The sequence below is a fragment of the Microtus oregoni genome, unplaced genomic scaffold (genome assembly GCF_018167655.1).
Source record: "Microtus oregoni isolate MIOR12 unplaced genomic scaffold, Mior012 000027F_ref0000203, whole genome shotgun sequence".
NCBI classification, from domain to species: domain Eukaryota; kingdom Metazoa; phylum Chordata; class Mammalia; order Rodentia; family Cricetidae; genus Microtus; species Microtus oregoni.
Genome location: NW_024543086.1, coordinates 24,867,660 through 24,895,490, shown reverse-complemented (window position 1 = coordinate 24,895,490; position 27,831 = coordinate 24,867,660). Strand labels below are relative to the sequence as shown.

Below are 27,831 nucleotides of genomic sequence, written 5' to 3'. Positions count from 1 at the left end.
GCTAGAATCTGTCCTATCCGACAAGACAGTTCCCTGGTAGATGACAGTCAGCTCCCATCATGTCACCAACAGCACCTATAGTCCCAGGAAATGAGACTAAAGGATGATTATAGAGAAACACCTGATCCCTGTCACATAGTCATTTAAGTATAATCGCATTGTTAGGTTGACAAAGACAGAGAAGTTGAATTGGAGAACCAAGGATGTGTTCAGCACCCTGGACAGAAACACAAAGCCTTCCACTTAGATGCCTCCCTCTCTTCAATCTTTAATCCGCATTCTGCTGAAATTTTTGCTATATTCTGTCTAGCAGACGAATCTCAACTGCGTTTTATGCCTGCTTAGATCACATTTGGAATGACAAATTCAGAATACAATCAAAACCATGCAAAGCAGTCAGTTTATTACAGAGCTTTTCCACCTTTTGACATGGTAAGTTTAATGCGGAGTATTGAGCTGGATTCGTGATATACAAGTGTCGAACGCAGGGTCCAGCTGCTGAAAAGTGACAGAGGTGCTTGTCCTTTAATAACGTAGGCTGTATTAATCAATATTCAGAATGACAAAGAAGAGACACACTGAGTTCTGGGATCAAAATCAGTAAGATGTAGAAATTCAGTCAGAAAAGCAGGGAACTGCTAAAGCTTCAAATTCTCACTAAAATTCTTGTAAAATAAGAAGAAACAATGTTCCATTATTATTTTTAAAATGTTTGGAAACAAATACAGTAGTATAAGAAGCATTAGTGTATGGCATTTGTTGTATATGTATGCATCGTATGTATGCATCAGAAGATGGAAACCTTGATAGACTATATTCTAAGAATTGATAGACTGTATATGTATATATATATATATATATATATATATATATAGAGAGAGAGAGAGAGAGAGAGAGAGAGATTATATATTGAGAATTAAAAGTCAGACATACGCATTGTACTTGTTAATTTTATGTCAAGTTGACAAAAGCTGGAGCCTCAAATGAGAAAGCACCGCCTTAAGACCAGGGTATAGGCAAGCCAGTAGGACATTTTCTTAGTGATTGATGGGGGAAGACACAGCCCATTGTGGGTGGTGCCATTCCTGGGCTGTTAGTTCTGGGTTCTATAAAAAACCAGGCTGAGAAAGGCAGAGGAAGCAAGCCAGTAAGCAGCACTCCCCCATTGCTTCTTCATCAGCTCCTGCCTCCAGGTTCCTGCCCTGTTTGAGTTCCTGTCCTGACTTCCTTTGACGAACAATGTTATGGAAGTGTAAGTTAATAAACCCTTTCCTCCAAAACATGATCTGGTCACAGTATTCTATCACAGCAATATAAGCCCTAACTAAGACATGTATGTTGATTTATCATAAAACAATGGAGGGGGATTAGAAGAGGAGAAAGAAGAGGAAAAGGAAGAGAAAGTCAGAAAAAAAACACCATCAATAAAAGCCTGGCCATGACTGTACATTAGAGTTAAAAAAAATGTAATTTCTTAAAGGAATTCTGAGTTGAGAGAAGTCACATACTTAATATGGCTGGCATCATACATGTGTCTGGTCCAGCTCTCTAAAATGCATTTGTTTACGATGGGGGAAGTCCCTTAAGCAGATTGAATCTTAAATAAAAAATGAAGGTGTTCCCATTAGTAAGATATTAAATCAAGGTCAAGATCAAGATTACAGATCGTAGTGAAACAGAAGTGAAGGTATGAGAGTCAATTAAACGGAGTGGGAATGCTGGCATGGGTAAGACCTAAGACAAAAGAGTGGTGCACAACCAGACAACCAAAACATCACTGGACATCCAAAACATCATCAGAAAACCAAAATATCACTGTGGTTCAGACCTGGCTTCAGAGAAAAAAATTCAGGCTTTTGATGTCATAGCACAAATAGCAATCTGCTGACATTATTTCAGGGTCTGGATGCTAGAAATAAGGCGAGGAGGCAAATGACAATGATCTGATCCTTTGTGCCCAAAGAAATACTAGTTTATGGGTCTCCAGAACAATAGCTTTGTGATTCTTCCAATGGTGCAGTGCTATGATCAGAGATTTTTTTTCTGTAGTCTGCACAGAAATAAGGCACTGATATGATCTAAAGTTGTGTGGGATTCTCATGATGGTAAAGATGTCCTATTGCCAGAACAGAATGATCTGAGAATGAAAAAGGAGCTATTACTACGTGTAAGTGGAATTAGATTATATTTACCCAAGTTCCTCTTTTCTGCAACATGGAAAGTTTGTTTCATGAAAGCCATGGAAAGATAGACCATTTGAGGTGAATTAGCATCTCGTAAGTTCCCACCTTTAATTAGAGTTGGGAGGACTAGGATGGATGGTATTTGCCTCCTGTCTTCTCCAAGAAGAGTTTCCTTACTCAAGTTAATGAGAATTGAAAATGTTATAGTTTAGTGGAGTTTAATTCTTATCCCTTTAGGACAGGAAAAGTTGAGCTCACTATTTCATGTCCGACCCAACCCCTTCATTTAGGAAGGCAGTCTCGTAGGCTCCAGGATTTGAGTCACACCCTCTGAAATCAGAATTCTAGATGATTCATATGAGGAGGGTCAGATCCCAGATTCTGAAAACATAATCTCACAAAGATGGAGCTCAGCAAAGTCCTAGGTCCCTGCAGGCCTCGCCGAGCTATCAGCATCAAGACCAGAAACTATACAGGTCTTATAAGTGTCTAAGCACTTGCTGAGACAAAGTGTCATTCTTGTCTCCATAATGAGAAAAGTATCTGCCTTGAAGAAGGAGAGAAAGTCAAATCAGACATTTCTGCCAATTTATTTTGGCTCAGTAGACGGATGGAAGTTCTGTAGTCTCCTGGAATCAAAAGCCAGCCCCTTGGCCACGTGGTGAAATTGTTCACTCAAGGAAAATGGGACACTGAATAAAAGGGAAAGAAAAACCAGGAAAACTCTAGGAGACACATACCTGTCTTCTCATCCACTTGAAAGAAAAACTGGAGAAAGACAGATGTGTAGCATGATCCCTATAACTGCATTGCTGAAATTCTGACTTGAGATGACTAATTTTATCCTTCAAAGGCACTATGCATGTGTTTTTGAACACAGAAATAAGGTCTTAATCTCAGTGTGAGATTGTGTATTATGGACAATACAGATGACTCTTTTTTAAAATAATGATTTTATTTTTAATATGTGTATATATGAGGGAGGATACAGACATGTCTAAATACAGGTCACTGCAGAAACCAGACCAGGACATTAGGATTCCTGGATAAGGAGTTACAGGTACCTGTGAGCAGCCTATATGGGAGCTGGGAACAGAATTCAGGTCCTCTGCAAGAGTGTAACATGTTCTTATCTGTGGAGCCAACTCACCAGCTCCCACAATCCTAAGCTCAGTTCTTTCATTTTCAAGTAGGAAAAAGACAGGACTACTATTTTAAATACACTTGACTAACTATGCCTACCATTAAAAACTAGCACACACTAGGATATTAATAAATGTTCTTGATTACTAGATAACAATAAAAAGGTACCTCAGGCAGTTCCTTGTGTTCATGTTTGTTTAACCAATGGCCTCTTACATAACACAGAAAATAAAAACAAAACCAATAACACTTGCTAGAGGCTTCCTCACACGGACACATACGATAGGCCTACGGGACATAGAATAGCAAATATTAAGATGAGCAGTGAGGAAAGAGGGGTAGAGTGAGGAAACTTCACACAAAGAGAGACAGACACGGAAGGATAAAGATAGATTCACAGGATTGTTCATAAAGAGGTGGCTAGACAGATGCTTGTAGACACACAGAGAAATGCATAGATACACACAAGGAGGGATAGGTTGGTAGATGAATGGCTATAAATATACAAATACAATTATATATGGACTATGAATTATTTTCCATCTATGCATAATCCTGACTAGAGTCTATGGATGTGTATATATATATATACACACACACACACACACACACACACACACACACACACACACACACATATATATATATATATATATATATATATATATATATCTTCTACCTGTCATTTTCTTTCATTTTCTTTCTTTGGCCCATTTTTTCTATTCTCTTTATTCATACATACATCATCTATACATCCCTATAACCCATCTATCTTCAATCTATATATCTATTTATCATCTATGTACCTATCTCCTAATAATCAATCAATCTGTCTGTCTGTCTGTCTGTCTGTCTGTCTATCCATTCATCCAGAGACCCACCCAACTGGCTTCCCACTAAAGGAAGAGAAAGCAAGAGAAGGAAGCAGTGGAAAGAGAAGGAACACTTGTACATCAATGCTTTTACTAATCCACGAAACACGATCAAGGCAAGTGCCTGCACTGAGAGTTGGAGCCCCTCCTGCCTGCGGGGACTCATGCACACTGCAGATGAAGATGTGGGGGAACCAGCTCATCAATCACCATCATGCAGGGATACAAGAGCCAGCCAGAAGGATTAGCACTACAACCTGCTCAGATCTCTTCTTCTAATGGCATCTCTTTAATTAAACATCACCTCCAGTGCTCACTTCTGCAGAGTGCCCTCTCCCCTCACAAGGTTGGTGTCTTGTAATCTAGGCTCCTGAGTTAATTAGAAATGGAGCCTTGGAAAAAAATCCATTTCAAGAGTGGAAATGCCTGGACAGAAATTGTAGGATGCTAATAAAGAACTGCCTTCCCCCGGTAACGGCATGGATTGTTAAATGACTGCCGGAGAGCTGGAACTTTCGTCTATTTAAGACTTCTCCATTAGAGCTACCATGCTTCTTAGCGAAGAGGCTCCTGGGTTCTCTCTGTGGTTAGTCAAGAAGCACTTAGACAAACACCATTGTTCAGGATACGCTGTCTGTGCTGAGCATTTGGATCCTAAGCACCAGCATAAAAAAGCCAGGCAGGTATGGTAGTACCAGAATGTGGGGGTCAGAGATGGGGCATTCCTAGGGAAAAGTGGGTAGCTAAACTACTCAAGTCAGCAAGTTCTAGGTCCAATGAGATACCTTGACTGAAGGAACTAGGAGGACAGTAAATGAAATGAAAAGACAAAAAACAAACACCAGGCGTTAACCTCTGACTTCCATGTTGCTGCATGTCCATTTGTGCAAATGTGTGCCAGCACGTGTGGCTATGCATACATGTACTGCATGCATAAAACACATACACACACAAATGCGCACACACAATCCAAATAGTATACACCTTAGGATTTAAAAGGTATGCATTTCTGTTGCTGTATCTCAGCTCCGTGGTTTTAATAAGAAAGCACCTATTAACAATATGTAAATTATGGCTATTGCTGTATGCCAATAAAACTTTACATAAAATATAAATGGTGGGACAAATTTATCCCACAGGCTGACACTTAACCCTTGGATATGCATCAGAATGATTATTAATAATAGGTATAGATAATACTCAAGGGATTTAACATCCTGATATATATATATATATATATATATATATATACAATATATACACACGAATACACAATAGATGTGTACATATGCATGTGTAAATGTATGTATATATGACAATATAATACTAGTTTCCACATAATGATAAATGGGTATTATTTAGAGCCACATGGGTTCACATTGGATAGTCACCTGTTTAAAATTTCTTTGTACAATCCTCAGGTAGTGACTCTTATATGGCTTTGTCAGGGGGTTTAGAGTGTTTACCCCGTGGACAAAGGCCACATCCTCAGCTCATTTACCTCCTTATCCGCTAATTTTCAGAACTAATAAAAAGCACAAATTGGACATTACAGAATATAGTTGGGTTTGGGGAAATCTACTACAGTCCTTTGGAAAAAGTTATAGGGGAACCTCTTACTGCAGAAACCTCCCACTAAGCATGGTAATCCATTTGTAATCCTACAGGAAGAAATGAAAGCATGAAGCAAAAATGCGGGTGATGGCACGATCTTTTCCAGCAGTGTAGTGTGTGGCAAGGCACAGCATCAGAGAGTCACCATGGAGGCTGACTTCCAGCACAAAAAGGGGACGATGATACACAGGTGTGTGTCTGTGTATGCAGGTGCATGCATAGTTGAAACCTGTCATTGGAGTCATAAAACAAACGTTCTCCTTGCCCAGTAAACACTGTGTCCTTTTGATCTACCCAGATGGTCACACCAGGAAGAAACATTTCAATACAAAAGTGACTCTGACTTTGGTACAGCTTTGTTGTTAAAATAATGATAGATTAATAATATCATAGAGATCCAGAGAGCAGTTCTCATTCCTCAATAGTTTTGAGTATGTCAGGACTTATACCCTGGGACAGAACACTTTTTTACTAGCCTAATGCTGACAGCAGCAGCATTCACTTGAGTCCAAAGGTGAACATGAAAGGGATCAGAGAGTCTCTATGCAGGGCAGACATAAACGGGCATTTGGTAGCTGCGACAGGTACATACTGGTGGGAATTCAAAATGGTACAGCCTTTAGGGGATGCTGATACCTGCCTGAAACCCCAGAAATCAAGAAAGGGCTAGGAGTATAACTACAAGTTCAAGAAGAGCTTGGGCTCTGCAGTGAGTTCCAGGCCAGACAGGGATATGTAGGGAGGCGATGTCTCAAAATATTGACCTTCAATAACAACAACAAACACACTCAAAACAAAACCACACCTCCACATTTGAAAACAGCATCTTAGAATGTTAAATTTGAAGTAATGTGCCATGCATCAACTCTACTTTAAGTGGTTTACTTGTGAACATAAAGTAAGATGTCCACACACCAACACACTCAAGTCCACAGCATTCTCAACATCCCCAGACTAAACAAAAATGCTACCAACTTGTGAATGCACACCCAGACTGAGATGCATTGCTTTCACAGATGCACAAGGTCATGGATGGACTTGAGAAACAGTAAATTAAGTGAAAGGTGACAATGAAGAAAAGCTTCCCAAGAAGATTCCACTGTCACAAAATTCAAAATGGACAGAAGGCGGATCTGTGGTTGTCTAGGGCCTGGGATGCAGATGGAACAGAGTAAATCCAGGAATAAGAAAAGTTCTGAGGATGAAAGCTCAGCAGAGATGATGTAAGACAATACACTGACCAAAATTTAATTTTCATGCTTAAATGGGTGTGTTTTATTATACATAAGCAGTAGCTGTCAAGTGTCACTTATGCCTCTCTCTATCTACCTATCAGCTATCTGCCTATCACCTCTGTAGCTGTGAATCACGTTATCTTTTATCTCTATCATCTTCCTCTCTGTCTGCCTATCTATTAGCCTGCCTATCATCAACCTATTATATATCTCCATTCTCTCTTTATTTACTCTTGACAGTCAGGGCTGGGTGTTGAACCCATGGCTTTGTTCATACTAAGCAAGGACTCAACTACTACGCTGCATTCTAGCCCCTAACAGTAACATCCTAACACCTAAGGGTGACTTAATTCCAAAAAATCCCTGACTGTCTCCCCTCTAATTCGGTCAAAGCAGACTTTATCAATATAAAAATCATCTTGATTTTCAGGCCTTACCCTTTACCATAGACATGCACCTACATAGCCAAAGAACATGTTTTTTTGCACTCACATCCATTAACAACTGAATTTTGAAGCAGTGATATTCCTCATCCTGCAAGACAAAAATCATACTCTAGTATCTACTGCCGCAACAAGACCATTGCTGTGCAGGTGTACTCAACCCACACCTACATTCCCAGGAATTGCATAGGCAGATGACAACATTGTCATATGGGAGGGTCTGGATGTTAATGACACAGAAGCCAGCCTACCCTGTACTAAGGGTTTATTAGGTGTAAGACACCATGCTAAGCATTTATCTAATAGACTTTTATTTTCATGAGACACACACTATTGCCCTCCTTTCACAGATGAGAGAAAGGAAGATAATGGAAGATAAATAACTGTCAAGGTTCTCATCTTTAGCAAGGCTCAGCTGGGGTACAGCATAAAATCTGTTGGAACTCAAAGGTGGTGTTCCTCGTTGGTAGCCTGAGCATTTCCTCATCTTACTGCATCTGTCACCACTTCTAGCAGGGTCCCCAAGTAGTCTGACAAGTCTATTCTAACAGACACCTAAGATGATAAGAAATATGCCTTGCTAGTTGAAAGGATTCAGTTCTGCGAGCCCAGGAAAGGTGCTCATAATGACAGCACCTCTTGGTCCAAGGGGGTGGCTTCCCTCTCCTCCCACACCGTTCCAGGCAGAGACAGCACCCAGGTTCATGGCCTGAGAAAGCCAACTCACAGTGCTGATCATGCTGTCAGGTCTCATACCCGGGCGAAGGTCTTTTGTCAGCGCGCAATTAGTCTTGGAGATCATTCACTGTGGGCACACACTGTCCCCTCCGCAGGTCCTGTTTGTGTAGCGGCAGCCGAGCCCATCTCCTGCACATGGTGTTTGGATTTTGAGGACAGCACATCCCAGGCTTGTGGGAGGACTCATTTGCATAGAGGTGGGCAGACAGGGGCTCACCAGCATATCCAGGAGCATCAGCAAACACCCAGGAAGGAAAATTCCTTCCTTGCTAGGGGCTCTAACCTCAAGCAGTGCAGCATCTTCCTGTTAGCAGGAGCCTAACCTTCACATCTTCTTCCTTCCCCCTAGCTAGGAAAACACATTTGGGGCCAGATACCTTCCTCCCAGACTAGCTATCAAAATGAACTCCAGGCAGCTGAAGGGAAGTGGCCCACACTCTTAGAAATTGACTTTTGATTTCAAAACAAACTGGGAAGAAGTATAGCAGGTAGTGAAAATGTTCAAGATTGTAAGGAACACAGTACAGCTGCCACCAGAAACACAGCACCTGAAGCCAGGAGTCATTATTATCAGAGTGGGATGGGCAGTGTTCACACAGTACACACATGAACCACAATGACTGTGGTTGGCATCACTTGATTTCCCACAATGCAATATACCTACTACAGGCCAAGAAGTCTGCGTACATCTTAGTTGGGGTCTCTATTGCTGTGGTAGAACACAACAGCAACATGAAGAAGAAAGGATCCATATAAGCTTACAAATCTCAGGTAACAGTCTACCACTGAGGAAGGCCAGGGCAGGAACTCAAGCAGGACAGGAACCGGAGGAGGGCAGGAACCTGGAGGCTCGCTCCTCATGGTTTGCTCACTCTGCTCTCTTGTATCATCCAGGACCACATTCCCAAGGGTAGCACCACCCTTAATGGTTTGGGTCAATCCACGTCAATCATCATTCAAGACACTACCTCACAGCCAATCTGGTGGTAGTGGCGGGGGTGGGAGGTGTTCTTAATTGAAGGTTCCTCTTCCAAAATGACTCTAATGTGAGTTGATACAAAACTAGCCAACACAGCAAGTATTGCATCACGCAGGCCCATCTGTGACAGGATGAGGTAGGAGCTTCAAAATACGCTTATTATTATAGACCGGCAAAGCTTCTCATTATTACACCATTACTACTTCTTGCTGTGTGCGGACACTGTGCCCGCTGATTTATAGGCATGAGCTAATAAGATGCTCAAACGGGATGGTAAGCCCCAGTGCAGAGAATACCAAGTGACTCCGAAACAGGAGACCTGGCTGTTACTGTTCTAAGGAGGACTTACTGCAGGGACTGAACAGCCCCTGGGCACGGCAGGAGTCATTGAACTTCCCAAACAGCGTGGCAACAAAGCAAGAGGAAATTAACACTTAGTGGACACTTTCCAATTCACAGAGAGGCAGCAAGCTGCATTAGAAACTCAATTTAATTTTTCCACCAAAGAAGGATAGCTGACATCACAAATAAAATAGATGAATGATTCAGCAGTGGTTTTCTAGCTACTGCAGGTGGGATGTATGCTCTTCCCACAGAAAAATCTACGATAATCTACTGGTCTATACACTACAGACTATAGGTCAATACACTTCCCCTGCACTCCATATTCACCCTGTAAATGGGATATATGCCTTCCTAGTTTAACATTTTATTCAGAGGACTTTTGAGTGTCTGCTTTGTTTCATTCGTATCATTAAATTTCTGATCCAAAAGCCTTGAAGACTATGTGACATCATCACCACTTTACCAAGATGTAAAAATGAGATTCCCAAGGAAAGAATACACCCAGGAAAACTACGGAGTGAGGGATAGAGGGATAGGTTAAAATGGCTTCTCTTGATTGTCAGGCTTCTGGACTGAAGTCACTGTCACTTGGACACTGGGCATGGGAAGCAAATCAGTACCAGCCCTGAAAGTGACAGAGACCCAGCCACCTAAGTCCTTCCAAGGGCTCCCACCTCCCTCAGTGAAGAGCCTCCCAGAGGACAACTCGTTTCTGAGAGGCTGTTCCAATTCCCAGTGGCCTTCTGTTTCCTTTATAGGTGCCAAGACCCAGCAGATCATTAATTATGACTTCTCACAAATGATTTCCCACATCCCTCACAGGCATGCCTGTGCCCTGGGAAGGAAACAGATTTCTCAGCAGCAGAAAGGAGCCTGAGCTTCCAGGCTCCCAGCTCTGCTCTCAGCTTTGGTTCTGCTCATGCAGTACCAGGGCCTTGGGGCAGGAGGGGGTGCACAGCTGAAATGAAGCTATGTTAGAGACAGGTAGGGGGATGAGAGAGGGTTTGCAGGCTGAAAGAACTGAATGGCACAGGAGCAGAGGGAAAATCAAATACAGGAACTAGTGAACATTGGGACAAAGAAGGAATATTCTAGCATATTAATTTCTCTTGAACAACTGCCTTTACCTTAAATGGGATAGAACACTGTCCCAGGCTGAACCCATGCTTTGTACTCAGCTCCGTGTCTCATCATCTGAACCATCTAATGGAACACCACTAACTCCAGTTTGCAGACATAGAAACAGAGTCTGCAGAAAACACAGGACAAGTTCTCTGGCTTGCCTTTCCCAGTTTCATGTGTAGCCATGAGTCTGTTCCATGAGATTAGATGCTTTTTTAGGCTAAGATGAATGCTCTATCTAAAGTGCCAAAGACTAGGTCTCAAGAGTTTGCTCACGTATTCCTAGACACACAGCCTTAACAAACAGTCAAAAACCTATGACATTTCATTTTCCTTCAAGAGCTTGACAACAATCAGCATAAAGAGGCCATTCAAGTCAAAGGAATGTACGTGTTCATCAGACACCCAGTCCTCGCAGAACGACTCAGGGAACAGGGGGACAGACTGCCAGTCTCCCTGCCAACAGAGCCCAGCATCTGCATTTTCTTTATGAATCTGATCACCACCTAATACAAAGGAGGGGAAGGACCTCTCAAATAAAGCTGGAAGATGAAGTTGGAAATGCCCATTATGTAGGCCAATAATTGCTGACTTTTCTACAAATACTGTTCTCACAGAGTACTGTTAAAGATCCAGCAGACCGGGCAAGGGCTCAGGTAATGGGCTCTGTTAGTGAAATTCCTCCACATAAGCCTGAGGACACATGTCCAATCTCCAGTGCTCACGTACAAAGACAGGTATGGTGGTGTACACTTGTAATTCCTGAGAATCACTGGGGATGCAGAGAGAGAAGGGCTGGGGCTGACCATTATGGCTTTCTGGCCAGTCAGCCTATATGCTACTGCAGAGTTCAAGGCCAGCAAAATATTCTGTCCCAAAAAGGAATGGCACCTCGAGCTTTTCTACACACACTCACACATCTACACTTACTCTCCTAGGAGCACCTCTGCACACACACAAACACCACACGTGCATATACACAGCCCACTGTACTGGGGGAAAATGAGAAACTAAAGTTATCATATATGGAAGAACTATGCACATACACATGTTCTCGCTTGTGCACATGGTCTGCACCTGGTAGAACAAGAGATGAGAGCAGCTACCTCTTACTTCCCTATTGATGAAAGATATGCCAAGGCTGTGGCATACTTTGTGCTCATTTCCACTTGCTTGCCTCATGGACGTATTGAAAGTCTCCTAGTCCAGGATGGGAAAGCATTACAGAGGCAAACATCTGGGAATGAGCTCACTTTTCCTCTTGGTACTACCTGAGGAAGATGTTGCACATTCACTACTCTTAAAGCAGGGAATGAGTTCTTCAATGTTCACGCAGTGAAATGAAGACAGTGCATCAATACCCTCCTTCACATGAACACACTGTAGGGACAAGTAAGTGATAAAATCCTCACTGCTACTCAGTGACTCAGCAAGCCAGCCTACTTGGAGGCCTATGTGGAGAAAACATTTCAATTTATTTGTCCTGGGAGTGAGAGACTATGCAAATATCATCAAAATCCTCACGATGTCTTTGGTATCAGTGGAGATATGTTTGTTTAGGGACTAGGACTATATTAATACAGGAATTACTGTAGTCACTTTTTGATTACTTTAGCTAAGAAATACAAACTAAGATCCAGTTGCCCCTATTCAGGGGATAGAGTTCTGAGGTAGTACGTGACAAACCATCAATAAATAAGGGGGCGGAGGATTATTGAGCAAGCATGAACGCCTAAGTTGAAATCCCAAGAACTGTGTAAAAAGATAGATGTGTTCACATGTGTGTATAAACCCAATGCTACAGCTGGAGGAGGGGGATTGCTGAGACAGGAAGATCACTTAGGCTTGGTGGCTGCCTGCCTAGCTTCAGGTGAGAGAGAGAGACTGTCACAAGGATACAAAGCAGAGAGCGATAGCAAAAAAAAAACACACCCAAAGTTTGCATCCTCTGGCCATCTCCACATGTGTACCTAGTGCCACCACACACACATGCACACAAAGGGAGAAGAGAAATAAATTCTGAACTCACCATAATCATTTATAATTTCTGTCAGTGTATTTGTAGGAAATCATCTCCGATAGGTAATCTGGTGTCTAAAACCTAGAATCTAGAAGAACTTTCAGTATCCAGAAAGACGTCCCCTCTCCACCCACTGCAAGCTCACTAAGAATACTTCTGCATATACTCCAGTTGCATATATTCTCTCTCTCTCTCTCTCTCCCCTCTCTCTCTCTCCCTCCCTCTCTCTCTCCCTCCCTCTCTCTCTCTCCCTCCCTCTCTCTCTCTCCCTCCCTCCTTCTCTCCCTCCCTCCCTCTCTCCCTCCCTCCCTCTCTCTCTCTCTCACTCTCTCTCTCTCCCTCCCTCTCTCCCTCCCTCCCTCCCTCCCCCTCTCTCTCTCCCTCCCTCTCTCTCTCTCTCCCTCCCTCCCTCCCTCCCTCTCTCTCTCTCTCCCTCCCTCCCTCCTTCCCTCCTCCTTCCCTCCCTCCCTCCCTCCCTCCCTCCTCCTTCCCTCCCTCCCTCCCTCCCTCCCTCCCTCCTTCTTCCTCTCTCTCTCTCTCTCTCTCTCTCTCTCTCTCTCTCTCCCTCTCTCTCCATTCTGCATACCCTTACAAATCCTGACCCCAAACTGTCCACTGCTTAGATATATCCTCCCCATAAAATACTTGAAGCAAATTCTGTGCCTCTTCTTGCTCTTCTCTCTACATATTCAAACTGAGGGACTCTCTGCCCTCTTAGGAGTCTCCATTCTACTAACTACCATTCTCTGCAAAACATGGAACTCCACAGCATGAAAACGGTAGCCACATTTTCTATACATCGCATATAAAATGACTTCTCACAAGGGCCTGTCTTCCACAGAGCCATTCTCGCAACTTCCTACCTTCTAGAAATGTAAGCTTTAACTCTGGCCCTTAATCACTGGGTTACAAGGGCTTATCCACTTGAAATGCATTGATTTGATTTGGAGTTAATTTTCTCCATGGCTTTCAAATGAAGGAGGAGCTCAAATTAGATACTTATAAATCAAAGTCAAAGTTTCAATTATGTGCAGGAGTCCAAAAGTTCAGAGAGTGCAGAACAAGCTATAAACATGAGCACAGTGATGCTGAGATGATGTTGTCAGGCAAGTCTGGCGACCCTAAGAAAGCCACTGTAGCTAAGCTCTGCAGTTTTCCGGTGGTACTCCTCCCACTCGTGGTCCATGTTTCCCTTACCTCCTTGCAGCTCTGTAACCGTGGGGGAAGAGAGGTAAAGGCCACATCTGCAGTGGAAGATGCTGCCCCTAATCCCACCTTGAAGTCTGCGACTGCTCTCTGGGGCCCCAGGAAGTAAAACCATGCAGCGAACTTGACTTGCATGTACTTACTGTCATCTTAATAAGGTGAGAGCAGCTTGGGGACCCCAGGAACATGCAACCTAGGCTTTGCCATATGGAACCAGCCTGGAAACTGTCAAGTTCACTTAACACATTTTCTCTTTGGGGAGCTAGCCAGGCAATCATCGGGGGTGGGAGAGGGACAGGAGGGAGCAGGGGGAAGAGTGGGCAGGCAAAGGCTGTTAAAGGCGCTGAAGCTGATGGCAATAAACAGCACACGCACAGCATCACCCTTCCACCCTCCACCAGGAAACACTTTTTTCTTTTTCTCTCAGACTAAGGCTGGAGATGAGATACTGACAGTGATTTAGGGCTATTTGGAGATAGGAGCTAAATAGCTGGTAGAAATATATGTATTTCAGGAAGAAGTAATAAGCATGTTCCTCATTGTCGGTGGATGAACCCCATTTGCAGAAACATCTTATTTCTGCCCTGAACAACCCTAGAAACAAATACAACAATTTGAGCGTCCCCAAGCTTACTTAGTACGTGTATGTGTGTGTGTGTGTGTGTACACTTTTATGGATAATTTTGTGATCTTTGTGTGTGATAGATTTTAAGAACTAAAATAGCCCCCAAAAGGCTGTGAATTGGGGAGAGGGGTGCAGCGCGGAATAAAGAAGTCAGTCAATAGGGAGGCTGGTACCTCACTGTTCCAGTCTGACAGCAAGCTGCAGATTCCCTTCCCAGGAAGGGATGCAAGGCACGAGACTCCACACCAGCGCAATTGTGCTGTGATGGATGGAGCGGATGAAGGCATCTCTGCAGAGCTTTGGGGGAAAAGCCAGAATTGAAAATGTAATCTCCATTTCATACTTTTCGCTGATATTCAGCATAAAAGCAATGCTAGCCCATGGCTGGCCAAGTTCAATGCAATTTATATGCAGCCTCATACATCTTCCCAGGGATTTCGTGGGGGGGGGGGAGTGGATTGGACTCACATCCTCCCTTGTCTCTGCAGTGCAGATGTGTGTGAGGGAAGCAGAGCAATGCTTCTGAGGGGTCTTTCTGGGGGAAATGAAGTGAGGGATTTAATTTTGTACAGTTTATAGAATGTGCCCCAGAGGTGGCATCTCTGAGGACAGCTGGGTAGACTTCTCCCTGGAGCTGAAGAAGACGTCATTTTCAGGATGCCACTCATTAGGCCCCTACTCCTAAAGAAGAAAGGAGAGAACCCGAGTCTGCTTCTTGTATCTTCTGAAAGATGAAGCCTGCACAAATGATACTGCCTATAATGGGTAGTGTGCACTATGAACTTCCCAGAAGTTGCAGTCACCCAGGAAGTGGATCTAGGGGCATGCCTGTTGCAGATTATCTTGATTGAGCTAATGAAGGTGGGAAAACTTGCGCACTGTGGCCATACCTTCCCTGCCTAAGATTCTGTGTAAGTAAAGGAAGTGAGCTGAACAGAAGCATGCATTCGTTACTCTCTGCTGTCTGAGTTCCCACGCAATGTGACCGGCCCTCTAGCTACTTGCTCCTGCCACCATGTCTTCTGACTTCCCCACCTGCTGCAATGTCCTTCACCATGCTGGACGGTATCCCTTTAGAACTGCAAGCCAAAAAATGCCCTTTCTCCCTTGCATTGGTTTGATCCAAGTATTTTGTCATCATTATAACAAAGTAACTGAGCTATGTATGACCTAACAGTAGTGATTGATGGGTGATAGGAATAACCACCATTTACTAAGTCACCTAAAAATGTTAAGCTTTTGCAAAGTGTAGCACATAACATGAACATGGAGGCAACAGAAGAGTTACAGAGACTTGCTGAAATCGCAGGGCATAACCATGGGGCTGAGGGCTCAAACTCAGATTCTGACTGCAGCACCTATTCTCTGAGTCATGAGACTACACCCGTCTCTCTAGCATGAAGCCATCTGCTAGCCTTGAACTCACAGAGGTCCACCTGCCTCTGCCTGCAGAATAAATGTGTGCGCCCACACACTAGCTTCCAATCAGGATCTTTACTAATGGACTGTGTGTGAGGTCACTGGAGGACAATGGCACATGTCATTTCATTTGCCTAAGTCTACTGAAGGGTTAGAACACTACATATTAACAGACAACTTTCATCGCATATTGAAGGGCACTCAGGAACCTAAATAGGAAAGAACAGGCCTTTTATTCATATTGGGGGGGAGAAGATAATAGCTGGAGAGATGAAGAGTCTCTTCATAATGAAAAGACCATATTAACAGCTAACAACCAGGTACTTGCCGGTTAATAGACAGTTCAAAGGTACTTGAGCGATTTGGAGCAGGTGTTAGAGTTGGATGGCACTTGGGCACTTGGCACACACCCTCTCACCCTGGTCCACATCACTGCCATGTTATCACTTTAAGAACTACACAGAAAGAAGGCAACTGTGAGACAAATTGCACATCTCCATGCTCCATTCATGTATGATCCCATAAGAGGAATATTTTAGGTAGAGAATAAAATATTTTTTTTTGGTTTTCTGAGGCACAGTTTCTCTGTAACAGTCATAAAAATAAATATTTTAAATGCTAAAATATTTAAAATAACACAAAATTCATAATAGTGAAGAGATTAGGAAGGGGGGGGGAGACTGAGATTCTAGAAGGGATCAGCTCTGGTCTGCACCCAGTAATTATCTCTCCTATTAAGGTAAACAAAGCAGAGCTCAGGAAGGTATGGGTGTTACTGGGATTTTCTCAGGGAAGAGTGAGTTGGGGAATAAAAAGAGAGTGAGCAAGGCTCATCCATTGATTATTGCTATAACCATCCGTTCATATTTGTATCTACCTCCTGAATAGACAGAATTTCTTCCATTTGAAAATAAGGAACATATTAACAAGAACTTTCCAAAAATCACAGGCATTGAAAAGTATAGTCAAATCCATGTGGTATTAAGACCATACTTAATAAAAACTATCAGAAGGCAATTAAGAGGCATGTTAGCACTGTGTGGATGCATTTTATCATGCGAAGATTTCATCTGATAAATGCTATAAAGCAAGTATATTTTTCTGCACCTTGTATTCATTCTTTAAGAAGATTCATTTTATCATTTTCAATTATAAATATGTGTGTATGTGTATGTGCACACGAGAAAAAGTTCCTATGGAGGCCGTAAGAGGGTATTGCATCTTCTGGAGGTGAAGTTACATGTGGTTCAGAGATGTCCTGATGTAGATGCTGGGAACCAAAATCAAGTCCTCTGGATGAGTATCACCCACTGTCAGCCAACGAACAGTCTCTCAGGATCCTATACTGTACTCTTTGTTTAAAGTAAAAAGAGTTTGCAATTGCTCTGTATTTAAATTGAATGCAAGTTACCACAAGGTGAAATTTCTGTGACCACATGCTTAGGTATTGATGATTCCCAGACTAACACAGCAATGATCGCAGTGGCATCTCTGGGGAGAGCAGCTAAAGTTATGGGAAGAGAAGCCAAAGGAGGAAAAATCACAGCAAATCCTATATGTGCACTGGGGTACTGTACAAATGGAATATTATAAAACAAAGTACGTTAGATAAAAACAATGGAGTATGTCCTCTGAAAGTTTCATAGCACTGTTTCCAAACTTAGAATGGAGAGGAGGTGGAGGAAATTAACTTTCAAGTGAACTACCACAGAAAGCAGCAAGTATGAAGAGTTGCCAGACAGTCCTTTTGACCATGAAAAACTATATGTCTGCATAGCTCTCCTCATTACAGCACAAAGGATGGTGACCAAACTAGTCACGTGTTTAGAGCAAATGACGCATGATCCGTGTTTGCGCTTGTGTATACCTACAAGCTCACATCTATATGAATACCTGTATCTATATTTTTGTCTCTATCTTTTGAAACATGGTCTCTTTCTTATATTCCAGGTTTCCCTTGAACTTATGCTACCCCTGCCTCTGCCTCCTGAGCGCTGTGATTATAGATGTGCACTTGCATGCTGTTTTTTAATCTCATCGTTTGAAAAGAATACCCTTGTCTTTGGGAGAAAGAGAAGATCTAAGAAATCACATTCAACATCCTTTATTTTATTTTTCTACGGGAGGTGTTAAAGGAGAGGCACCAGGCAGTACAGTTCTACTGAACACATGCTCAACTGTTCTCACTAATTTCTCTACCATGTTCTCGTCTGTGCACCATAAAACACAGCCACAGAATCCCCACGTCAGCTTCTCAGCCTACACTGAGTAGGGCTGACATCTGACCCATAGAAGCTAGAAACGCCATGCAACAAGGGCATACCAAACCAGTGACATTTCTTGCCAGCATTAGTGACAGCCAAGTGGCAGGTCAGACCCTCGAGCTTCCAGACAGTAGAGAATCACACATCCCTCTTAAGGGATGGAGACTGAAGTTCTTAACCTCTCCCATCTTTCCTACTTTAAATGGACCCACCGAGGGCAGGAAAACAGACAGAACTTCAAATCAGATCTGAGTTTAACAACTCTGGATTCTTGCCTGTTCTGACCTGCTATGCACGATTCATGGGTACAGGTGCCATCTTCTCTCCCTTTCAGAACTGATTACAAAAGAGGGGCTACCATGACTCACTCCTTGAAATGTCCTTGTAATATTTAGGGGGAAAATGGACTTTATACAACTGGGATAAAGGAGCCCCCCCCTCAATTGTATTATAAACAATAAGCAAAAGGTGGAAACAACCAAAATGTCCACTGGTCAGATTAGCAATAGACAGTGTGTGATGTACACATACACTGGTGTTGTAGTCAGCCTTTGAAAAGGAAGGGATTCCCGACACATTCAACAGCATGAACGAACCTTGAAGCGCTTACGGCCCAGAAAGATGCTCACCACATGCTGACATCTGGTCCCATGCATGTGACATGCTTCTAGTCATCAAATTCACAGAGAAAAGGGAGAATTACAGTTTTCAAGGATGGGGAAGAGGGCCGAACGAGGACTAGATGTCTTCAGGTACAGAACCCAGTTCTATCTGAAGAGGAAGATTGCTCAGCCACGTGACTAGATGTGAAGACCCTGAACTCTCACATAAATGGTTGAATTGATTCATTGGCTCTGACAAATGTGCTATAGTACAATCACAGGACAGAGCAGGCGGGGGACAGAGAATGTCTGCTATCTACCAAAAGCTACTCCAGCATTCAGAGTTAATTTGAAAATTCGCTTTCAAGGTGGGAACAAGACAGGAGATCTTACAGAGGAGTAGGAGCTACTTAAATGAATCACTATGCTATGCTCCTTTCAGACCGGGGAGCTCCATGGACAGAGGTCAAGTGTGGACACATGCACAGTCTCAGAAGACAAATAGTCGGGAGCCTGACTGTCCTCATGGTTCTACAGCACCGAACTCCTAGACAGGCCCCTTACATAGGACCCTACCACAGTCTACAGTAGTCACCACCCACCCTGAGAGTGGCCTGGGCACCGCTGGGATCCATCAGTGGAATGCCTTTGCTCACAGTGCCTGAAGAGACAAAGAGTAAGGAAAATGCCTACAGAGGCTGTCTTATCTTTTACTAATTACTTACGTGTGTGTGTGTGTGTGTGTGTGTGTGTGTGTGCGCGCGTGCACATGTGTAGAGGCTAGAGGCCAACCAGAAAGAGTCAGTTCTCTGTCTCTATCAGGTATGGCTTCTGGGAATCAAGTCCAGTGGCAAGCACCCTTAACCATCCTTCACAGCAATGTATCTTTGGGAAATACTAATATCCCCCCTTGTATACAGTGCTGATGGGCATTTTCCTCACAAACGAGCTCTGTAAGTGATCACAGTGGGACTTGCATGAAACTCCAGAACACAGGAAAGCCTCACAGTCCAAAAGTTGCATGTGAACCAACATTAATAACTTGATAGAGAAATGGAAGGGAAAAAACTCTAATATATTATTTTCAAGTTGTCATGTTTAAAAAAAAAACATTGAGTGACTCAAAAATACGCCGTGTGGTGAGTGCTAGTAGCAGCATGAATTTATCTCTGTAACAGCTTGACACAGTGTCAACAATCTAATCGGGATGCACGCAGGGGACAAGAATTTATTGTTTTAATTATAATCTAAAGCACAGCCTTATTTCTTGATAAGATGCCAGAGTCTATACTCTTTGGGGTTTTACTAATGGAAAGGTTTGGGCGAGCACGCAGAAGGGAGTCTGTTCATTGTCTTGGTCCCCTTGCGGCTCTTTTGATCCTGTACACCAAGCAATTTTGCTGTGGAGATTTAATCCCGGGGTTTTCACACGCAGCTTGTTACCTTCTTGCCGGCTCAACCAAGTCCTGTGAACCTTGCTTATTCGCAAGCAGCTAAGCTGATTCTGTTCTCAGAAGCCCGGTGGTTAACAAGCCTGAATTAGGTATTTTCCTCCTGTTCTGCTTGCTGGGACTGTATTGGATTCAACTAAAGATTCTTCCTCTTAGCAAAATAACCTGTTATCTAAAATGTACAAATTACGGACACGGCAACTCCAGTTCAAGGACTGGAACTCCTGGGCTGAATGAGATCAGGTTCACTACACTGCCTAGACTGAGCTCTCTGGAAACAAAGAAGTCCTCTCTAGAGACTGACGGCAGGCAGGACAGCAATATCCCGGAAAGGGATGAGGCGGAAGCAACACAGACCCTGTAGGTGCAGTACATATGACCAAGAGGGTCCTTGTGGCCAGACCTCAGTTCTTTTTCCTATTTCACCATAGGTACACAATTTCACTTACTCCCCAAGCTATCCAGCAAGGTCACACTTATTATCATACCACAATTTTTTTGAGCTGAATTATCTTACCCAAGGTCCCACAGCTAGTAAATGACAGAGTTGGGATTCCAACCAGCATTTATTTGATTCCAAAATCTATGTGTTCAACCATTATATTATACTGCCTTCTCTAACAGTCAAGGGGTTGAATGTTCTCTTTGGGCATTGGGGGTTTGTCAGTCATTGTGGTTGCTATATTCCACTATTTTCTTTGTCCAAATAGCATGTCTTTAAGAATGCTCTTAAAAGACACAGGGACACGAAGTCTCTAGCGTCTGGAGTTGACATCAGAGATGAGTAGAGCTGAGAGAACGGAGATGCTTGCAGTCCCTGCTGTAGTCACGCAAAGTAGTTAGTTATCTGACATTGTCACCTGCTCTGTGTGTAAGCGTCAGGTATAGAAACAAGACTCAACTGGTTAAAGGTATGTTGCTAGTTATGATGGAGCTGGGTACCAAAGCAAGGATACTTTCCTAACAGCCCAGGCTCTATCTTCTTGGAAAGCCTATGTGAAGGTAGCAGAGACTGAAGAGGGAAAAATTTCTTCCAAACACCCCCATGACAGATGTCCATAAAATGAAAGTTTCACAACCTGGTTCATGGGGTATGGGGCATATCCAATAATGAGTCATAATTTGAAGGTCTTAGCCTGCCTGATACAAAATAAGCAATCACTTTGTTTAACTATCATTAAAATGACCACATTGGTTAGATTAGGTAATTCAAGGGAAACAATGACACAATCTACACAGGCTAACTGCAATGGGGTTGTTAGTGCTCTTGTTCTCTAGATCCTATTTATATGGTATGCAAAAGACAGCCATGCTAGATTTTTGACAGTGGGATCCACTTGCTGCCCCACACAGGGCACCAGACAGTCAAGTGCTGAGGAGAGCCCCTGAGCAGACACACTTCAACCCAAGCTGGTGGTCAGAAAAACAGAACTAGCCCATTTTTCACTTAAAAATGAAACAATGCAATTGGTAAAAAAGATGTCTGTTCCCAACTGTCAAGGCCATGTGCATTGGGGGCAGTGGAGCAGGCATACATATGCACATATAAAATGAAAGCCAGAGAGAACTCTCTGGGGCCTTGCTCAGGTGCTATCCACCTTTTTGTTTTGAGAAAGAGTTTCTCCTGGACCTATGACTCACCATGCAGGCTAGGCTGCCTGTCAGAAAGCTCCAAGGATCTACTTATCTTTGCCTCCCCAGTGTTTGGGTCATAAGTATATGCCAACATGACCAACATATTTTCTCCCTCTCTCTCTTTCTCTCTCTCTGTCTCTCTCTCTTTCTCTTTCTTTTTTCTTTCCACCTTCCCTCTCTTTTTTCCTTCTTTCTTTCCTCTCTCTTCTTTCTTTTTTCCTTTCTCTTTCCCTTCCTTCCTTCCTTTTTTCCTTCCTTCCTTCCTTCCTTCCTTCCATTCTTCCTTCCTTTCTAATGTGAGAAATTTTGAGTATTGAACTCAGATTCTCATGCTTGCTGGGCAAGTACTTTACTGAATGATCTACCATGCAATTAGAATTCTTTTAAATGACTAAACTGTTAGAATTCTTTTAAATGACAAAACTGCTCAGGTTCCTGGAAAGTGCAGGCAGAAGGATTATGAGTTCAAGACCAGCCTCCACTCTGTAGCAAGTCCCTGCCTCAAAAGTAAAATAAAACTAACAAAGCCCCAAACTAAAAACTACATAGATAAGCAGCAGGGGTGCTTCTGTTGGGAACAGTAAACACAAAGGCAAGTAACAGTTACCAAGGGATCAGCTACATTGGCTATCCTAGAATTTCTACATATATGACAGTAGTGCTGGATTCCTTCTTGCTTATGCCCATTCTTGGCTCTCCGCACTTGTGGCTCTGATCTCGCAGACTAAAGGTGATCCCATGAGCCTTCGTTTGCTAACTACTTACTCACATGCAAGTGACTCTCCAGTGAATGGCTTGAGAACTCAGCACATAGATTGGCTTTCTCAGAGCAAGCAGAACAGCCCAGCTCCATTCCATATCAGGTCTAGAAAACAGCTGGGTATTACCGTGCTTGGTGGTGGTGGTGTGTTTTCATGAGCTAACTCAGCCTGATAGCGCTTCCCACGAAGCTGGGGACAGAACATGAATGGAATTGGAGAGAAGGCTGTGAAGAAAAGCAGGGACAGTCTTATTATCCACATGTCTTTTCCCAAACACCTGACTATGGGTCTGATGCCAAGAAACCATGACAACCCAATAGAAAAGAAGGCAGGAAGGGTCCCTGCTCCATAGAGCTTAGAACTGCATAGAAGATTCTCTACAGTAGGCAAAAGCAAGAAAGACCATGAGTTTATTGTAAAGGCTGTGAATTTTACCTAAGTTAGTGTGAGAAAGGGTGTTGCTAAGGAATGGGCCATACTTACTGCAAGTCTGAAAGGTTCAGCGAGGATATCAAGCAGTCAGAGAAAAACTTCCTTGTTGGGAAAACAAAATTTGCAAAGTCTGGAGTAGAAAAAGGCTTGGATTTCTGAGGAAATGGGAAAAGATGGCTACAAGGTGGACTTCTAGAGATAATGTTCAAGCCTCAGGCAAACCCCAGGACAGCAGAAGAGACACTTGGTGTCTGCAGATACGTGTGAGGGAATACAAGACTGCAGATGCAGCATTTACAAGGAGGGAGGGTAGAAGAGAAGGGAGCAGGAGGAAAGGAGAACACGGAAGAGAAGGAGGAAGACAAAGAACAGAGAACGACATAACGGTGCAGAAACAGTCATAATCAGCGCCAGTGGCATTAGGTGATTCTACATGGAGACATCAACTATCATAATCATATAAGTAGAGAAAATGCCGCCTGTGATCAGTCACTTCCCCGAGAATGTGGTGGGCAGCATCCCTGGCCTCATTGACACGTTGGCTCTGTGTATATAGGCTATGACAATGGAAGGTTCCCTGCAGTTCTAGTCTGCCCACTGTTCTGGTTTGTCCTTTGGCATGTTAATGGGAAAACTCATAACATTTTTATCCTGAAGATCACAGGGGACCGAAGAGTGCTAAGAGGAAGTGAGAGCATGTCACGCTTTGGAAACAACACTCAAGGCTGTGCGACACTGAGAGCTCCCAAGGAAACTACATAGCTTTGGGTCTCAAAATGTGGCTGAGATCAACTTTAGTGTCACCTTTTAGAACATCTGATTGTTCAGGCCCCACTCTAGAACACCAAATCAGAAACCAAGAATATACACCGTAATTCTGCCTCTGGCAAGCATCTATTCTAGCTGTTTCTGAATAACACCCATTTTCAAACTTGAAAATAATGGTTATAAGTCAACCTTGGGCAAATAATTTCTTTGCTAAGTGAGTAAGGGGGCTGGAACAGTCTGGGCACGTAGCTGAACCGGAGTCTTTGGAGCGTTTCCTGAGGTGAGGGGGGGAGTTCTCATTTCTTTTGGACTGTGGTTCCGGGAAGAAGGGCTGATATCTCAGGATCAGTAGTAATGCCAGCTGAAATGGATACTCCGAGAGATTGAAAGTGGCAGCAGAGAAACACAGGGAGAACCAGAAGCCTTAATGGTATTTTTGAATTTCTAAATTATCCAAGCTAGCCAACCATACAACTCGTACCTTGTGAAGTTCTGCTTTCTGAAAAACGCATGCCCCCTTTCGATAAGCTACTTTAGATTCACGTTTCAATTATATCATGACAAAAAGGTCAAATCATTAGATGCAAACCATCTAAGTAGGATTTCTTCCTCTTATGAGTTTGGAACACAAAGAATTATTCAGCAGGTTAGAAAATGAGGCAATAAATTCAAGCCAACAATCATATAATCTTGTAATCCCAGTTCTGGGGAGGCATTGATCCTGGAGGCTTACTGATTAGCCAGTCAGTCCAGTTGACTCTGAAGTTCTAGGTTTCAATGAGAGAAACCCTGTCTCAAACAACAAAGTGGATAGGAACTAAGGAAGACACCCAAAATTGTCTTCTGGCACACACACACACACACACACACACACACACGCAAATGTTCACACATAACAACAGAAAAAAGTAATCCAGTAGTGTGCATATATTAGGGTCTGAAAGAAGTTAACAAAAGACAGAGTGAAATAAAACCAAAGTGCTGAAATCCTCTTCCCCATATTTTCTGCTGCCTGTTGCATCTGGAAAAGATACTCTTGTGCTTTTGCCAGATGCAAGCAGTAATCTGAAATGCCAAAATGTTGCAATTTCTAGATCATTCCTATGATTGACAGAAACAACAGGAGGCTATTTGAAACTAGAGCTTCACCCTCAAATTCAAAGTGTAGGTTGACCATGTCAACACATTTTCCTTGTGAAAAATGAAATTTGCAGCCACTCAGCAGGGAGGATATAATGCTTTTAGTCCAGGCACATAAAGCATATAATGATTTGTAGCTTAAAAAAAACCCTCTTCTTTCACCTCCAACAGTTTTTGGAAGATCTTACTTCAATGATCACCTTCAGTTTGTCAATGAAGGGACAATGGTAAGTTTTTATATAAGATGGAAAACGCACAGTAATTTCCCATATGTATTGAAATTAAAAGAATTTCTGAAATTTCCCAGAGTGTACATCAGAGTAGTACTTTGTTATTCAGTCTGAACCCATAATCTAGAAGATGAAGATCACTGTTGATATTAAAATCTAAGGCAAAATTCATTTTTGAAATCCACCTACCCAGTCATGTAGTCACCCATCCATGTATTCATTCATACATCTATATGCCTACCTATCCACCTATCTAGTCAATATTTATCTATATGTCCATCATTTTTGCCTATCCACTCCCCAAGCACCTACCCATCTACCCATGATTCTACTGACCTATACAGTCACCATCCATCCATCTAGCCAACAAGCCAGCTAAATTCATTCATTCATCCACCCATCCATCAACACATGCTTCTATTCATTCCCCTATCCATCCATTGCCTATCCATCCAGAGACACTCAACAATCAAATAAGTAAATGACCTTTCTTGGTGGAACCTGTGTACTAGTGAAGTCCAAACAACTGAGATGACAAAGCACGATGACTCTGAGATGGCAGCCAAGTGATAGAAGGTGAATTGCCCATCGGGGGAGGGAAAGGGAGGGAAAAGGAGCCTCAATTCCATGGAATATTCAGGAAATTTCTGCCTAAGAAGATATTTGTAATGAATTGAGAGGCAAGAAAGAAGCAAGTTTAGCAAGACTGTTGTGAAACTGCATTCTAGGAAGAAGACACAGGGGTTACAAAGACCTAATGAAAAGTGTAAATAGTAGAGGAGTCAGGAAAACAAAGGATGGGGTATTCTGAAAATAGGTCAATGATGACCAATGTCTCTTCCGCTAACAATTATGGAGGAAAGACAATAGTGTTATAAAATAGATGGATGGACATGTTAATGGTAGATGGATGGATGGATTACTGGATGGGTATGTAGCTAATAACTAGATAATGGATGGATTGGTAAATAGGCAGATTGATGGAAGGATAAATATGTGGATGGGTAGATGGAAGTCAGAGTATGAGATTCCCTTTGTCTCCAAATATACACTGGGTGAGGTTTGAAGAATAAATGCATATGAGTTCCAAACATTCTGTAAGTAAGAATTTACATGAATAATGTAATTTACATGAGCATGTGATTCACATCATGAAAAGAACGTGACTCTGGAAGAAAAGACATGTGACTCACATCACGAATAGAAGCACGGTTTGTTAGCTCTGGGAACACAAAGTTCTGTTCTAGTTTAAAAGGCTAAACAGGATTAGATGACTAGGGAGATAACGTCTAATCAAGCAGGAATGGACATGTGTCTGAAGGAACATGGCAGAGCTGGGAGTATAACCATTGCAAGTAACCAATTGTGCACCTGTCCTGTGGCAGAAAGAGTGTGATCTGATTTTTATTTTGAGTTATTTCTGCTGCTTGTTAGGAGGCTTACAAGGAGGGCCATGAAGATTTGGGATAAGAAGAGATGACTCTGGGAAAAATCAGAAGGACTCGTGACAATAGAAGGTTAATATGGGGAAAGGCCCCAAACTAGAGTGATGAAATCCAAGTCATATGTTTGAAACATGTGCAAGGTCTATTTGTGATTGTAAAGAGGTTGAAGAGAAAGAAACAAGGCTCAGAGAGCTGCAGGGGAGGCCAAAGCAGGAGAAGACAGTCCAGCTTCCCATGTAATTAGACAGGAATGGAGGGCAGTTGAGGACCATGAGCAGATGATAGTATGTGCATGCATATGTTTTATCTGTATGTGCCTGTGTGTGTGTGTGTGTGTGTGTGCGCGCGCACATATGTGTGTATGTGTGTTTATGTAAATGTATATGTATCTCTGTGTGTGTGGTGTTACTATTCAATGTTAATACTTCAAACAAGAGACTGATAAATTGTAATATAGTTATAAAATCCCCATTTTGGAACCGAGAACACAGTCCTGAAAGCCATGGCCAACATGATGGCCCCATAGTCAGCTACTAGATTCACTGGATACCTAGGGCACCTGGAAGATTTTTCCCCTGCTACAAATCCTATTTAATAGGCAAATCTTAAAGTCAATTTGGAAATGACCATTTGCTGCAGGTTACATCAAATTTTGTTAAACCAAAGAGGATAAGACATAAGACCTTGTTCCTTGGCAAAAGACAGTGGGTGTTGGGAGACATACTGTACTTGTGATTATGTTATTTTTTTCAGCTGAGTACTTGAGTTTTTTCTTTTTGAATTAATACAGACCCACAAGACAAGTACTATATCAACACAGCAGATGTACTGAGGTTACTGAACCTAAGAGCAAAACCTGGAAAGATAAGCTTTCACCTACAATGCCAGGAATAGACTTTAATCATCTGCAGTGTTGTGGGTCTTCATGTGATGGTCCTGTACCATCCTGGCCTAAATGGCTCTCTGCAAGTTCAAGACAAAGTTCATGAAGGAGAGAGAACACAGATTGGAAGTGTTGAGGTAGAGGAGGGAGAAGGTTGGATTTTTTTTGCCTAAATTAAATCTCATTCTTTATCACATCTCTTCAAAGTCCCACCCAAATATTTGAAGTTAAACAGGCAGATTCATCATGTCCTCTTTCTCTTTGTCTTAGTTCAAC

The 27,831-nt window shown here is 42.6% G+C and overlaps 1 protein-coding gene across 25 annotated transcripts in view; it reads right to left on the bottom strand.

Moving 5' to 3' along the window:
* Rbfox1 (RNA binding fox-1 homolog 1) overlaps positions 1-27,831 on the bottom strand; it is a 2,144,901-nt gene that overhangs the window by 200,969 nt on the left and 1,916,101 nt on the right. Inside the window, exon 1 of one of the 25 annotated variants that reach the window (XM_041676163.1) lies at positions 8,218-8,354. The exons of the other annotated variants lie outside the window; for them this stretch is intronic. Coding sequence (XP_041532097.1) covers positions 8,218-8,292 — 75 coding nt within the window. The 5' untranslated portion in view covers positions 8,293-8,354. Of the gene's footprint in view, positions 1-8,217; positions 8,355-27,831 lie in introns of those variants that run through there. 25 annotated transcript variants of the gene reach the window in all.